This window comes from Bombina bombina, chromosome 1 (genome assembly GCF_027579735.1).
Source record: "Bombina bombina isolate aBomBom1 chromosome 1, aBomBom1.pri, whole genome shotgun sequence".
NCBI classification, from domain to species: Eukaryota; Metazoa; Chordata; class Amphibia; order Anura; family Bombinatoridae; genus Bombina; species Bombina bombina.
In genome coordinates this window covers 341,970,881-341,985,655 of record NC_069499.1, presented here as the reverse complement: position 1 = coordinate 341,985,655, position 14,775 = coordinate 341,970,881, and the positions used below count along the sequence as shown (strand labels likewise).

Sequence of the window (14,775 nt, the reverse complement as noted above, 5' to 3'; positions counted from 1 at the left end):
GACTGGTTTTTATTAGTGGCTGGCAGCTATATATACCCCTTCTAAAAGGTTGTTTGATTCCAAATGTCACAAGAAACCGGATGTTAAAAACTGGCTTATTGTCAATAACACTCAATCTTTTATACATTTCATATCTCTTAGGTATATAATCTATTTTTAGGTTATATCTATTTCAGAATGTTGTACCATTAGCTTGATATGTTGTACTATATTAAATATATTCATATGTTAAGGAACTCGCTTAAAAGGCCATTATACACTCATTTTTTCTTTGCATAAATGTTTTGTAGATCTATTTATAAAAGCCCATAAAGTTTTTTTTTTTTTTAAAAATGTATAATTTTGCTTATTTTTAAATAACATTGCTCTGATTTTCAGACTCCTAACCAAGCCCCAAAGTTTTATTTGAATACCGTCAGCTACCTTCTCCAGCTTGCTCCTGTTTGTGTAAAGGGTCTTTTCATATGCAAAAGAAGGGGGAGGGGGGAGTGTCTTATTTCCCACTTGCAGTGGGCTTTCCAACTGCCTTTTCAACAGAGCTAAACTGAAAGCTTCTAAGTACGTTTTTAAACAGTTTTATACTGGATTTTTATATCAGTATCTGTGCATCTTATTCTTTATAGTAGTGTCTATTACATGCAGTTATATGAAAATGAGTGTATACTGTCCCTTTAAGCCTCCTGCCGTAATTCAGCCTGTTTCTATTCCTCTCATTGGTTGGAGGACTTAAGCTGGCACATATTCTATTGGTTATCGGCGCATGGTGTGCAAACATAGCTTAGACAGATGATCGCCCGGCTTGTTTACTAAACCATGCTTGCCGATACCGCATCGTGATTGGTTGAAATGATTCACAATGTCACCGGTTTGTTAAACCTGTTCTTAATGTCGTGCTACACACTCTACAATTAGCGATCTTTTTTAAGCTTGATTCAACTCGTAATTGCAAACTCCGGAGTTTGTTAACATATATTTATGCTGTTGCTACTGTATTACTAAAGGATAAGATTCCTTACAACCTATGGTTTATCTGGCATTATTGCATGATTTGTCTAACATGTCCATTTCGATATGTGTTTAAACTGGTTATTAAACCTATTTTACATATTCTATTAAAGATCTCTAGTATATATAACAACTTATATAGATCTTTCCTAAGAGAATATGTGATTTATAGAATCAACCTATTTGATAGTTATGGGATTTTAGCATATATAACCTATAATTATTAGATAGGTTGATTCTATAAATTGCATAATTTCTTAAGCAAGATCCACATATACATAGATTTAAAGTCGCCTTATATACTAAAGATTTTTAACCAAATATGTGAAAAGACCCCCTCCTTAAATCTTAAAACTGTCATATCTATTAAAGATTTTTTAATAGAACATATGAAATGACCTCCTCTCTAGCAGATTCTAACATATAGATCCCATAACTATCAAATAGGTTGATTCTATAAATCACTTCTTCTCTTAGGAAAGATCTATATAAGTTGTTATATATACTAGAGATCTTTAGTAGAATATGTAAAATAGGTTTAATAAAAAAGTTTAAACACATATTGAAATGGAAATGTTAGACAAATCATCCAATAATGAGATAAACCATAGGTTGTAAGGAATCTTATCCTTTAGAAATACAGGAGCAACAGCATAAATATATGTTAAACTCCGGAGTTGGCAATTACGAGTTGAATCAAGCTTAAATAAAGATCGGTAATTGTAGAGTGTGTAGCACGAAATTAAGAACGGGTTTAACAAACCGGTGACATTGTGAATCATTTCAACCAATCACGATGTGGTATCGTCAAGCATGGTTTAGTAAACAAGCTGGGCGATCAGCTGTCTAAAATATGTTTGCACACCATGCACCGATAACCAATAGAATATGTGCCAGCTTAAGTCCTCCAACCAATGAGAGGAATGGAAACAGGCTGAATTACGGCAGGAGGCTTAAGCGAGTTCCTTAACATATGAATATATTTTATATAGTACAACATATCAAGCTAATAGTACAACATTCTGAAATAGATATAACCTATAAATAGATTCAATACCTAAGAGATATGAAATGTATAAAAGATTGAGTGTTTTTAACATCCGGTTTCTTGTGACATTTGGAATCAAACAACCTTTTATAAGGGGTATATAAAGCTGCCAGCCACTAATAAAAACCAGTCTTGATAAAGGCCAAGTTATTGGCCGAAACGCGTTGACAAGCAGCTGGTAAGCATAATTTCACTCTTTATAATTGAATTTGGACGTTCTGCACTATTTGTTTTTATACATTCACAGGACTTTACATTGAAATTTAAGAAGATTTCATCATGGTCTAAATAGGACTCATGGATTCTCACCACTAGGAAAGCATCTTTAATTTGCACTGTCCCAGGATCACTATCACTGGATTTCTCACCATCAGGAAACAAGTTTGTTTTATTATCCTTTGTTAAACATCAATGGGATTTTATGTATTAGAGTTGTGACTTTGCTTTTACACTTCTGGATTCCATTACATTTGTGCACGGATCACTGTTTTTTATTGTTTAGAGACACATACCTTAATTTGATATTTTTTTCATTTTTTATTCATTAAATTTTTCACTTTTTTCACAATTTTTTCCCTATTATTTTTTCAATTTAATGCACGTGCATTCATCTGAGAAGTCCATCTAATTGTATTTCTATTTGTGATTTTTAAGTGGGGCATTGTTAAACATCATACCGTATTGTTCCACATAATATTGTTTCAGCAGCTGTATGAAAGTTTTTTATCCATTATTTTATTAGCCAAGTATGGCTACACACTAGAGATTATAAGGTATTTTATAATACATTTTATTCAAACTGACCATAAGGTTTCTATCCCACTACACAGATTAGCAACACCTTGCCTTATTGGCACTTTGAACATCAATATATATCTTTATCTAATTACTGGCTAGCTAGGTAGCCTCTGTTCAAAGCTATAGGTAACAGGGTCCAGGCGCAGTATCCACACATACCCATATTTGAACTTCAATTATATGAATGACTGGATATTTTGTGTCCTCCAAATGGAAACTCTGGTGATAAGATGTATGAATGAGCATTCGGTTCATTGTTTGACACATTGTATATATTGTACACAGTGTTAAGTGTGGAGGGATACAGAAAGGGTTTGGAAGGTTTTTTTTTTATAAATGGTTGTGTATTATTGATACAAATTTTGTATATGATTTTAGATTGTCTTGACAACAGCTAATGGAGTTAGTCTAAACATCGACTACATGGTGATGAATTTTTGATGAAATAAAGAATATTTATATGAACAGAATCAAGTACTGTGAGATCCCTCATTTGTGGAAGTAAATTTGAATTTTATGGAGGAGACACCCAGGAATCATTAAAGCTACGGCATAGATATACACACACACACACAAAGAACTACATGACATAGGAAAACAAAAACAAAATATGAAAATATATTTAATTCAATAAAATATTGAAACTCATATCTGAATCCATATTTAACATTGTTGCACCTACCAAATGAAATGGTTTCCTGGACTTGGAACAAAGTCAAACTTAGTACTGATTCGTCCACTCTCATGCTGCAGATATGATGTCTCTACGCTCAAGTGCTGAGTATGTTTAGCATGGTGGGAAATCCAGCTGAGTAGCCACTGGTAGCTTTTATCTTTACTTGGAACCTCCAGAGTAATCATGCAGTGCCTCCTAAATGCAATCATACCAAATTGTGCTCCTTTACGGGCCAAAGCCAATGCTGTGCCAATACCAACCAGACCGAATCCGGCACCAAAGTAGGGATTGTCTTTGAGAGCTGCAACAAAGTCTGTAAATGGCATTGCTGCAGCTAGTTTGTCTCCAGGAAGTGATGTTTAATTCAAGCACTGCGCATATGAGAATAAAGCACACAAGGAACCAAGAAACCATTCTGTAAACGCAAAGAAAAACATTTAATTTACTGCTGACAAAAATCTTCCAGGGAGAAATTAAAGCAGAATTTAAACTTCAAAATGATAACAAATATAAGCCAACAGATCAATATGTAACAAGCACATGTGCTTTAGTATTAAAAAAAATGGAAACGCAAGCATGCAAATAATATTACAAAGATGCTGCTATTTTTCTACGTTATATATAAAGCAAATACATTTTTCAGTGTTCTCCCCAGGACACACTTAATGGGCACAAAACCAGGCTGATTTTACTTACGACCCAGCTAAAATTTAAGCCACTATTAAAGGGACAGTCAAGTCCAAAAAAAAACCCACTTTCATGATTCAAATAGGGCATGTAATTTTAAACAACTTTCCAATTTACTTTTATCCCCAATTTTGCTTTGTTCCCTTGGTATTCTTAGTTGAAAGCTAAACCTAGGAGGTTCTTACGTTAATTTCTTAGACCTTGAAGGCCGCCTTTGCCGTTGACAGTTTTTCACCACTAGAGGGTGTTAGTTCATGTGTTTCACATAGATAACATTGAGCTTATGCACGTGAATTTACAGAGGAGTGAGCATTGATTGGCTAAAATGCAAGTCTGTCAAAAGAACTGAAATAAGGGGCAACCTGCAGACGCTTAGATACAAGGTAATCACAGAGGTAAAACGTGTATTATTATAATAGTGTTTATGTAAAACTGGGGAATGGGTAATAAAGGGATTATCTATCTTTTAAAACAACAAAAATTCTGGTGTTGACTGTCCCTTTAAGTCAAAATTTGCGAATAATTATTTTTTAGTGTTTGCATCAATTTATGATAAGTTGTGCAATGAATTTGTACTTTGGATAGCTTAAAAGGGACACTGAACCCACATTTTTTCTTTCGTGATTCAGATAGAGCATGCAGTTTTAAGTGGCTTTTAAATTGACTCCTATTATCACATTTTCTTCATTCTCTTTGTAGCTTTATTTGAAAAGCAAGAATGTAAGTTTAGAAGCCGGCCCATTTTTGGTGAACAAACTGGGTTGTTCTTGCTGATTGGTGGATAAATTCACCCACCAACAAACAATTGCTGTCCAACTGAACCAAAAAATGGCTGGCTCCTTAGCCTAGATGCCTTCTTTTTCAAATAAAGATAGCAAGACAACGAAGAAAAATTAATAGGAGTAAATTAGAAAGTTGCTTAAAATTGCATGCGCTATCTGAATAATGAAAAATAATTTGGGTTCAGTATCCCTTTAACTGACATTTATAAATAACAGAAAATGTTATAATATTACAAAGCAGTACACTATTCCCCACCTGGCCACTTCACAAATGTTCTATAGAGAATATGTAAAAGTCTGGGGTTGATTATCAAATCTGGTATGTTTGTAAATACTGCTCACCTATAAAACTTTCCCAATAGGTTTATAAAATAAAATACTAATATAAGGTGGCGCAAACTAATGCCGACTTCCACTCAAACTATAAATAAAAATAGAAACTTGATTCTAAACTACTAACCACTAATACGAAGGAGGACAGTGAAAGCCTGCTATCCAAGGAGGCTCTAAAGAGGAAAAGTATCGTCCAAAAGACACGAGGTTCCTGACAAATAACCAGTGAAAGCACTAGCCGAGTTGGAGCACCTGCAAAGCACCAGCGAGCCGAAAATAAATCCGGGACTTCCAAACAGAAAACTCGGAAAACCCTGAAGGTGTATTGCAGCGGATTCCTGCAATCAAGAAGTGGTAAACACTTGAAGAGGAGAACCATCGGAACATCCGGTAAATGGAGGCTGGAAGCCACAGCACTTCACCGGATTCATCTGTTCGACAATGGAGAACATCAAAACAGTGCACTGTTGAACCAGAGGGGACCTTACGGAACGCGAAAAGCCAAATAAAATCGTATGTACATACCATTAGCTAAAGCAAGCTATTCACAATTGTCCAGCTGAACCTTTTTACAAAGCCTTTAACAAAGAAGATTGGATACTATAGGCAGCTTCACGTAAATGTGTACAGCTCAGCCGTAAACCGCTATTCTTGTCAAAGCGCTTACCTAAATATGACAAGATAATTTATAATTTATAAGTGAAGATTTTAACTAAAGCCCTAAAAAGAATTGCAATTTAGCCTTGACAATATTAACCTTAATCAACAGAGGGTTCACTCGAAACGAGAGTTTTTTCAAGAGACATTTACTCGTTTAGTAACATTATTGTATCAAGGACTCTTATGTTTTTTTATTGTATCAAAGACATACATGTTTTATAAGGAAGTGTGTATGCTTGAGATATAATTAGCAATTGTAATATAAATCTAATTTAGAGTGATACCATTCAACATAATATATAATATATACATTTTAGTATTGTATCTTTTAATAAGCAGTATATTGTATAATAAAATTATCACAGTTCACCCATAAAGGGACAGTCTAGGCCAAAATAAACTTTCATGATTCAGATAGAGCATGTCATTTTAAACAATTTTCCAATTTAGTTTTATCACCAATTTTGCTTTGTTCTCTTGGTATACTTAGTTGAAAGCTTAACCTAGGAGGTTCATATGCTAATTTCTTAAACCTTGAAGGCCACCTCTTTTCAGAATGCATTTTAACAGTTTTTCACCACTAGAGGGTGTTAGTTCATGTATTTCATATAGATAACACTGTGCTCGTGCACGTGAAGTTATCTGAGAGCAGGCACTGATTGGCTAAATTGCAAGTATGTCAAAAGAACTGAAATAAAGGGGCAGTTTGCAGAGGCTTAGATACAAGATAATCAGAGGTTAAAAGTATATTATTATAACTGTGTTGGTTATGCAAAACTGGGGAATGGGTAATAAAGCGATTATCTATCTTTTAAAACAATAAAAATTCTGGTGTTGACTGTCCCTTTAACTCACTGCATATTTCATATTAGGAATAACCAACAAAGTAAACATTCTACAACAATATAGCGATCTAATACCAATGTTATTTTGGAACATACATTGTTAACCTTTTTATCTAAAAGGTGTCATATATTATACATCTTGCCTTATACCTTGATATCTACCCTAGAGGGCATCCAAACTTTTATATACAACACTCTCAGGTTTATTTGAGTGGAAGTCGGCATTAGTGTGCGCCACCTTATATTAGTATTCAATGTTCTATAGAGAATACTGTGCCTCATATCAAATTTTTTGCAGATTAATGAAGGAACATAATTGTAAAAAAATATCCAGATTACTACAAAAAGTGTTAATACCAAATAGGAATGTTTATAACAATGCAAGAGCACCTGTGCTGTATTGATCATTTCATGTTCAATTGAATGTATTTATAACGTGTGTGTTCAATTATTATGCTATGGCCCCTGCACTAAATTAGATCAAACAGAAAAAAAACATACATCTTGCTAATTATCAACTGTTTGGCAAATGCATTTTCTAAAATCTACATGTAGGTTACATTCCATAATAATGGCAACATCAAAATAGTGACCTAAAAATGCAGTAGTGCTGGAATAAGTTTAATTAGGTGCCGTTTATGGTGACATTTTAACAACGCTAACCTTGGGAAAGCACCAACGTGTCCTGTATATTGTCTGCTTCCCTACTCCATGCAGTTATTGTCTTCACCTACTCCTCTGGCACTGAACATGCCCTAGCCAATGCATGTTCTGTCACAAAAGGAGTCTGTTATAAAGCATCGCCCCACAAGAGACTGAAGTATACAGAAGATCCCACATAGATCCATCTTCTGCAAACTCACAGGTACAATACTAAGATTTTCCACACTCTAAAGCTCTCATCCTTAGTCACTCCACACCTCAATAGAAGCTACCTAGGAGCAGTGTGACCTGGAGTTTTGAGGTGGAGAGGTCCTGTTGGTCAAAGTTCTGCGGAATTGACTATACACATCAAGCTAAACCCACATTGAGAAAAAGGATTATAAACCCACTGACATCACCTTTAAAGTGATGGTAAACGTTTCACTTTGTATAAACAGATCCAGAATGTTAGCCATATTTTACATGGAGTTTAATTAATCAGTTGTAATTTAAAAACACTTTAACTTACTTTTTAATGTAGCACTGAAATTCAAATACCCTGTGCTCCAGCGGCCCACTTCAAAAGTAATTTTTTTGTGAGCTAATGGTTTTAATTTTTCTCCAATTAGTGTTTTAGCTACAAAATAAAATTTTAAAAAAATTGTGCGAGTGTCGTGTGGCTAGAGAGCCAACTGGAAGAAAATTCAAACCATTCAAATTCTTTGAATTGGGCGGCCGGAGCGTAGGGGGATTTGAATTTCAGTGCTACATTAAAAAATATAAGTTAAAACGTATCTTCATTATAACTGATGAATTAAACTCCACCTAAAATATTGCTAATTTTCCAGATCTGTTTATATAAAGGGGTAAGTTTATCACTTAAAGGCAGATGGCGGTGCAGGTTTAGCAGCTCTATATACAACATGCTCCAGAAACCATCTCAATATTAGAACATACAAAAAGGCTAAATTAGTGATTCTATACCTGCAGTACTGTGTTTCTAATTTACTTAATTTTTAAGTTGAGATAAAACTACTATAGGATTGTATTAAATTGAATCTAGAAAAAAAATAGATAAAGAAAAATATATGTTAGGGGTCACATTTCAAAAGTATTTCATTACAGTGACATTTGACCTTAGTTTAACAAACCTAAACTCTGTAAACATAAATCTGTCGCTCAAGTGTGCATACGTCACAAATCAGCTTTCTCTACAAATAAAGCTAATTTTGGACTTCACAAAACATTAATAAAAACGGTGCAATTGTGGGGTCGATTAAAATATTTTACAAAAAAAAAAAAACACCTGATAAATTTTCTGCAGAAACTCACCATTAAAGTATATAGGGATTTTTTTAGAAATCATTTAAGTTTTTCCAATAAAGAATTGTAATAGATTCCTATGTTACGGCCAAATATTCACATTGTTCACCGCCAGTAGAATCATAATGTTCTTTACACTTTAACTGAAACATGCTTAGAGCAAATCTCTTGAATACTAGATTAAAAGAAAAAAATCACAAAGCATTTAAAACGTTGCCATATATTTCTGATAATGTATTACTTATTTTCCTTACAGAAAAAATACACTACAACAAATGCATTTGAACATATTAATGCACGTTACCGAAGCTGCAGAGGACACGCTGTCCGCTAAATCCCGTTCCTATGCCTAAACCACTACATTTTCAATGCGTTCCAAACCTCTCATTAGCACAGGAAGTTAGTGCGTATCACGTCTCGTTTTCAAAAAATATGCGTTCCATGTCTCTATTTCAAACTAATGTTGTAAGTGAATATGAATATTGTCTTGTCAGAAGAGCGAATTCCTCAGTCTAGCGAATGACGTCGTATTCTGATAACAAATGCATACGGCGCATGCGCCCCTCAAGAATGGAATTGGAGTTGTGCGGTCCATACATCACTTCCGGTTGCGTTCCAAGTTCCCATGGTACCCTTCCTTGGCTTATTTGTCAGGATGTTAAATTTAGACAACAATATACAGTAAGTATATAGCAACAACTGGTGGGTGCCGCTGGTTATTCGTCCGTCATCTTCACCAACGCGGGAAACATGGAGATGAGGTCTTCGTACTGCAGGTACTGTTGGCTTTTCAGGTAACATGTTTTGATACAGCCACTGGAGTAAGTCATTCACCTATACACTCAGTCACCCATACACTACAGAGACGTATTGGCAATGGGTAAGCTAATCAGCACATTCTCCCTTATAATAAATATGTAAGCCCAGCAAACCAGTTGGATAGGGCATTGAGTTATCATGGCTCTGTAGTATCCCAGGGGTTAAGCGATCTAATTTAATTTGCCTATCAAAGAAAAGGTGCAATACTCGGAATTATCATGTGCTCTAATTCTAAACAGGAAATACATTGTATTTACCTCAAAGTTTGCAGATCGTGTTGATAGATTAGCTTCTTTATATATTAATGCTGAAATTAGCATCAAATGCATAAAACATAAAGTAATAATATTTATGTGTAGTGATGGAACAGCTGTTGCAGCTGTATTAGTGGATTGGGCAACTCCGTTTTAAAAAGAAAAATGTAACACCTTATGCAGTTGTTCTGATGTCACAAATTGCTTTTCATGTCGTTTAAAAGGAGGATGTTAAAGTAATTGTTTCTTTGTTGCATTAGAATATATTTTAAATGTATTAAAGGAATAGTCTATTCAGAATTAAACTTTCATGATTCAGATAGAGCTGGCAATTTTAAGCAACGTTCTAATTTACTCATATTATCAATTTTCTTTGTTCTCTTGCTATCTTTATTTGAAAAAGTAAGAATGTAAGCATAGGAGCCGGCCCATTTTTGGCTCAGCACCTGGGTAGCACTTTCTGATTGTTGTCTAAATGTAGCCAACAATCAGCAAGCACTTCCCAAGTGTTGAACCATAAATGGTCCAGCTTCTAAGCTTACATTTAAATAAAGATACCAAGAGAACGAAGAATAACTGATAACAGGATTAAATTAGAAATTGCTTAAAATTGCATGCTCTATCTGAATCATGAAAGTTTAATTTTAACTAGACTATTCCTTTAAAGATGTTCCTGTGCTGAATAAGAAGTGTATTATTGCAGGCCTCTGTCCTTGAATATATTTGTGGAATTTGCCATTATTAGCCATTGGTCGATTAATAGTCTAATAAACTGCATACATATTTATTGTTAACTTATTTAAGAAGTACTTTTGTATATACATAGTGTTATATTATTAGTTTGTTCAAATGGGCAGTAAACATTGTGTACTATGATAGTAAAGTACATCTACCCTTTAGAAGAGAACCAGGCTTGTGAAATCACATTTAAATGCCTTTTTAGCTCCTCTGTGGGTGCTGTTTTACTTCCAAGCCTGGTCTCTCACCCCAGTTTTTTTTCCCTTTTCCCCTCTTCTGATCCAGCAGGCACTACAGTAGGTTAGATGCCCTATTAAATATTGAAACTAAGCAGAGCTCATTTTGGCACTCTGCTTTAGTTACTCGAGCATGCATCAAATATGTTGGGCAAGCCCAAACTATAGAAGCAAATGCATTTTGTAATTAATGCATTGCAATAGAATAGATAAGGGGTCGCCAAGCTTTAGAACCTCAGGGACTACTAAACTTACAATTTTGAATCCCATGGATCACTAACAAAATATATATATATATATATATATATATATATATATACTGTACATAACTAGTATAACCATAGCTAAGTTTACATTATGTATATATTTACACATTTTTAAGAATTATTTTTTGGAATTAACTAATTGAATGACAGAACTGTGAGAATACTTCCAAATGACAGATGAAGGGTGAGTACCAACTTTTTTAAGCAAGCTGGAAACAGAGAGGCAGAAAGTGGGACAAAAATAATTATGTTTAAAAGGACCACAAGACTTCCAAGTTACCACCCCAGTTAGGAATTATTCAAAACTACTTATGATCATGGACAGACATTAAGTTTATATCAGAAAGCCCTCAATATGGATGTGAGCTAACCATGACTGATGTTACTGGCAATTACTATAATACTGGTGGGATATGGCTGATTTGCTGGATGTCAATTACCGGAATTCAGGTGGAATAAAATTATTAGAATAAAAAACAATTAATATTTAATTTAAAAAAAAAAAAAAAGATGGAGGGTAGGATGACAGACAGTAATGTCAGTCCATCTGAAGGTATTAGGAAAACTACTACAGATACAAGTAAAGGGAAGAAAATAAATGAAATATAAGAGAGATTTTGGTTGGCGACCACTGAAATAGATAATGAAGCCTAAAATTCCTATTTAGAGTAAATATGATACATTCTATCATTGTTGGTATACATAGCACTATACAAAATAAATACAAATATTGTTACGGACACCTTGAAACTTAATTTCACCATTAGGTTCTATGAACTGATGTTAACCTGCAGGTTGGAAAACAACTCCCAAGATCCAACTAGATTCAAGATAGAATATAGTGCTATATACACGTAGCATCAATGAAAAGCTAGAAATAGACAAAACTATATAATCTGCTATAACAGCCAATATATAAATATTTTTGGATAGCTCAGTAACTACTAGGGAAATGAAAGCTTTATCAGGGCTTAGTAATTGTATATTTCCACAATTATGGCTCCAGATAAATACAAATTATGTAATTATTTAAGCTTTTTCCCCGGAAATATAGATTTATTATTTGTCTGCCACTTGATGTTCAGAATTACTGATAAAATTCTTACAAATACTTAAAGGGATACTGAACCCAGATTTTTTTAATTCATGATTCAGATTTTGCATGCAATTTTACACAACTTTATAATTTATTCCTTTAATCAATTTTTCTTCATTCTTTTTGGTATCTTTATTTAAAAAAAAACAGACATGTAAGCTTACAAGCTGGCCCATTTTTGGTTCAGCACTCTGGATAGCGGTTGCTGATTGGTGGTTACATTTAGCCACCAATCCGAAAGCACTAGCCAGGTGCTGAACCAAAGATGGGCCGGCTCGTAAGGTTACATTCCTGCTTTTTCAAATAAAGCTACCAAGAGAACGAAAAAAATTGATAATAGGAGTAAATTAGAAAGTTGCTTCAAATTGCATGCTCTATCTGAATCATGAAAGAAAAAACTTGGGTTCAGTGTCCCTTTAATCTTTTTAATATAGCATGAGGCAACTACGATGTATGCATCAAAAAGGTGATTTTGTGGCTTGCACAAAAAGCTTCCATTTGTAATCTTTAAAAAAAATAATAATAATAATAAAAATGGCCATAAACATAACGGACACTTCCAGCATCTGTTATTAGGATACAGCTGTTATTTTTACAACACTCTTATGAAGAGTCAGTGGGTACAATGCTAATCAGGGGAAAAACATTGATAATGCCTGGTTAGTGCATATTTCAGATGCTCCCATTTATTACAGGATTTGGGCATTGAATCAGTTTGTGAGTCAGTTATGATGCTCAAGGGAGTTATGGTTTCAGCTTCCTATCAATTACTGATGCCACAATATATTGAGACTAAAGGAGATTGCAGTTTAGGAACAAACTATACAAAGGATTGCCAAGTAGCTTTCAAAATAAATACAACTAATCCAAAGTTTTACACTGATTCTATGACTAGCAAATGCCTGTGGCAGGGATGACCCTCTATTAATAATTATCTAACTGTTGGGGAACTAAAGTCATTAAAATTTCACAATTCAGATAAAACCTGCACTAATTTTTAAAACAACTTTCCAATGTACTTCTATTGTCAAATTTGCTGCATTCTCTTGGGATCTGTTGTTGATGGATTAACAATGCACTACTGGGAGCTAGCTGTACATATTGGTACGTCAATGGCAAAAGGTAAATATGTGCAGCTCCCAGGTCCCGAGCCTACCTAGGTGTGCTTTTGAACAAAGAATGCCAAGAGAACTAAGCAAATTATAAAATTAGATAATAGAAGTAAATTGAAAAGTTGTTTAAAATTGTATGCTCTGGTCCACTGGTTTTGAAACCTGTCCTCAGGCCTCCCTAAAAGGCCAGATTTTCAGGATTACCTTGGGTGAAAGCAGTTAAAATAACTATGTTTACAAATCAGCTGATTATTTCACATGTGCTCTAGTTCATATATCCTCAAAATCTGGCCTATTAGGGAGGCCTGCGGACAGGTTTGAAAACCAGTGCCCTAGTCTATCGGAACCATGAAGGAACATGTTAGGGTTTTATGTCCCTTTAAGTGCTGGGCCTCTACTTTTATTTATTTTTCTCTTTAAAGAAAATTGTAATATTTAGTTTTAATTTGGGGAATTTACTTCTCGTCCAGGGTTTACACACAGCTCTTAAAGTTAAAGTCAACCCTAGCGTTTCACAAACTCTAGGATTGACTATTGAAACAAATAAAGGGGACTTTCATTCAAGAAGTATAAAATACTTAGAAAGCTCCTTTACTTTATTATTTAAAGCGATCGCTTCTCTGAGCTGCTACGACAGCCCACAGCAGATCGCTGTTTTGCTTGAGAGGTGACGTTTTCATCTCTTAGCCAATAGCTGTGCAGTAAATCCGGGTGGGCGCCGGATTTCCTACACGCTATTGACTAGGAGGGGAAAACATCACTTCTCAGCAAAACCGCAATCTGCCGTGGGCTGTCGTGGCAGCTCAGAGAAGCAAGCGATCGCTTGAAATAAATAAAGGAGCTTTCTACATGAAGTATTTTATACTTCTTGAATGAAAGTCCCCTTTATTTGTTTCAATAGTCAATCCTAGAGTTTGTGAAAAGCTTGGGTTGACTTCCACTTTAAGAACTTATTCTGCTCAACCAAAAGAGTGCTTCATTCATGTTTCAATTTGCATTTTGTTACTCGTGTGTTAAACGCAAGTTACTTTTGCTTATTCCATCACAACATGGCAAATGTTCTCTATTTTGCCAAAGTCAACTGCTGCTTGTGGTTTCCGTAAGACAGTGCAAAGTGTCACTGTTCCTGCGCCTCCCCTTATATGCTCTAGCGCCCCCCTAAGAAGGCCTGCATCACACTTTGAAAACCACTGTCTTGGCTGAAAAGCAAATTTAGGTAGGCCCAGGAGCACAACACACTACTGGGATTTAGCTGCTGATTTGCACATAAATGTATCCTGTCATTGGCTCACCAATGTGTTAAGCTAGCTCACAGTAGTGAATTGCCGATCCTTCAACAAAGGATACCAAGAGAATAATGCAGATTTTAAAAAATATAAGTACATTGGAAAGTTCAACATTGCATGTGCTTGCTTTTATCTGAATCATGAAAGAAAAATATTGGGTTTCATGTCC

General features: G+C 34.7%; 2 protein-coding genes across 5 annotated transcripts in view; one reads left to right on the top strand and one right to left on the bottom strand.

Moving 5' to 3' along the window:
- Positions 1-9,321, bottom strand: part of LOC128645280 (mitochondrial chaperone BCS1) — a 42,294-nt gene extending 32,973 nt beyond the window's left edge. The window contains exons 1-3 of one of the 2 annotated variants that reach the window (XM_053698142.1): positions 9,104-9,321; positions 8,809-8,974; positions 3,534-3,942 (exon numbers count right to left, since the gene is read on the bottom strand). In XM_053698142.1, the coding sequence (XP_053554117.1) occupies positions 3,534-3,853 (320 nt within the window). In that variant the 5' untranslated portion in view covers positions 3,854-3,942; positions 8,809-8,974; positions 9,104-9,321. The remainder of the gene's footprint in view (positions 1-3,533; positions 3,943-8,808; positions 8,975-9,103) is intronic. The other variant, XM_053698141.1, reaches the window with a different exon arrangement.
- A 71-nt stretch (positions 9,322-9,392) lies between these two features.
- Positions 9,393-14,775, top strand: part of ZNF142 (zinc finger protein 142) — an 85,232-nt gene continuing 79,849 nt past the window's right edge. For 2 of the 3 annotated variants that reach the window (XM_053698136.1, XM_053698134.1), the window contains exon 1: positions 9,402-9,575. The gene's annotated coding sequence lies outside the window, so the exon portion shown is untranslated. Of the gene's footprint in view, positions 9,576-14,775 lie in introns of all 3 variants that reach the window. The other variant, XM_053698135.1, reaches the window with a different exon arrangement.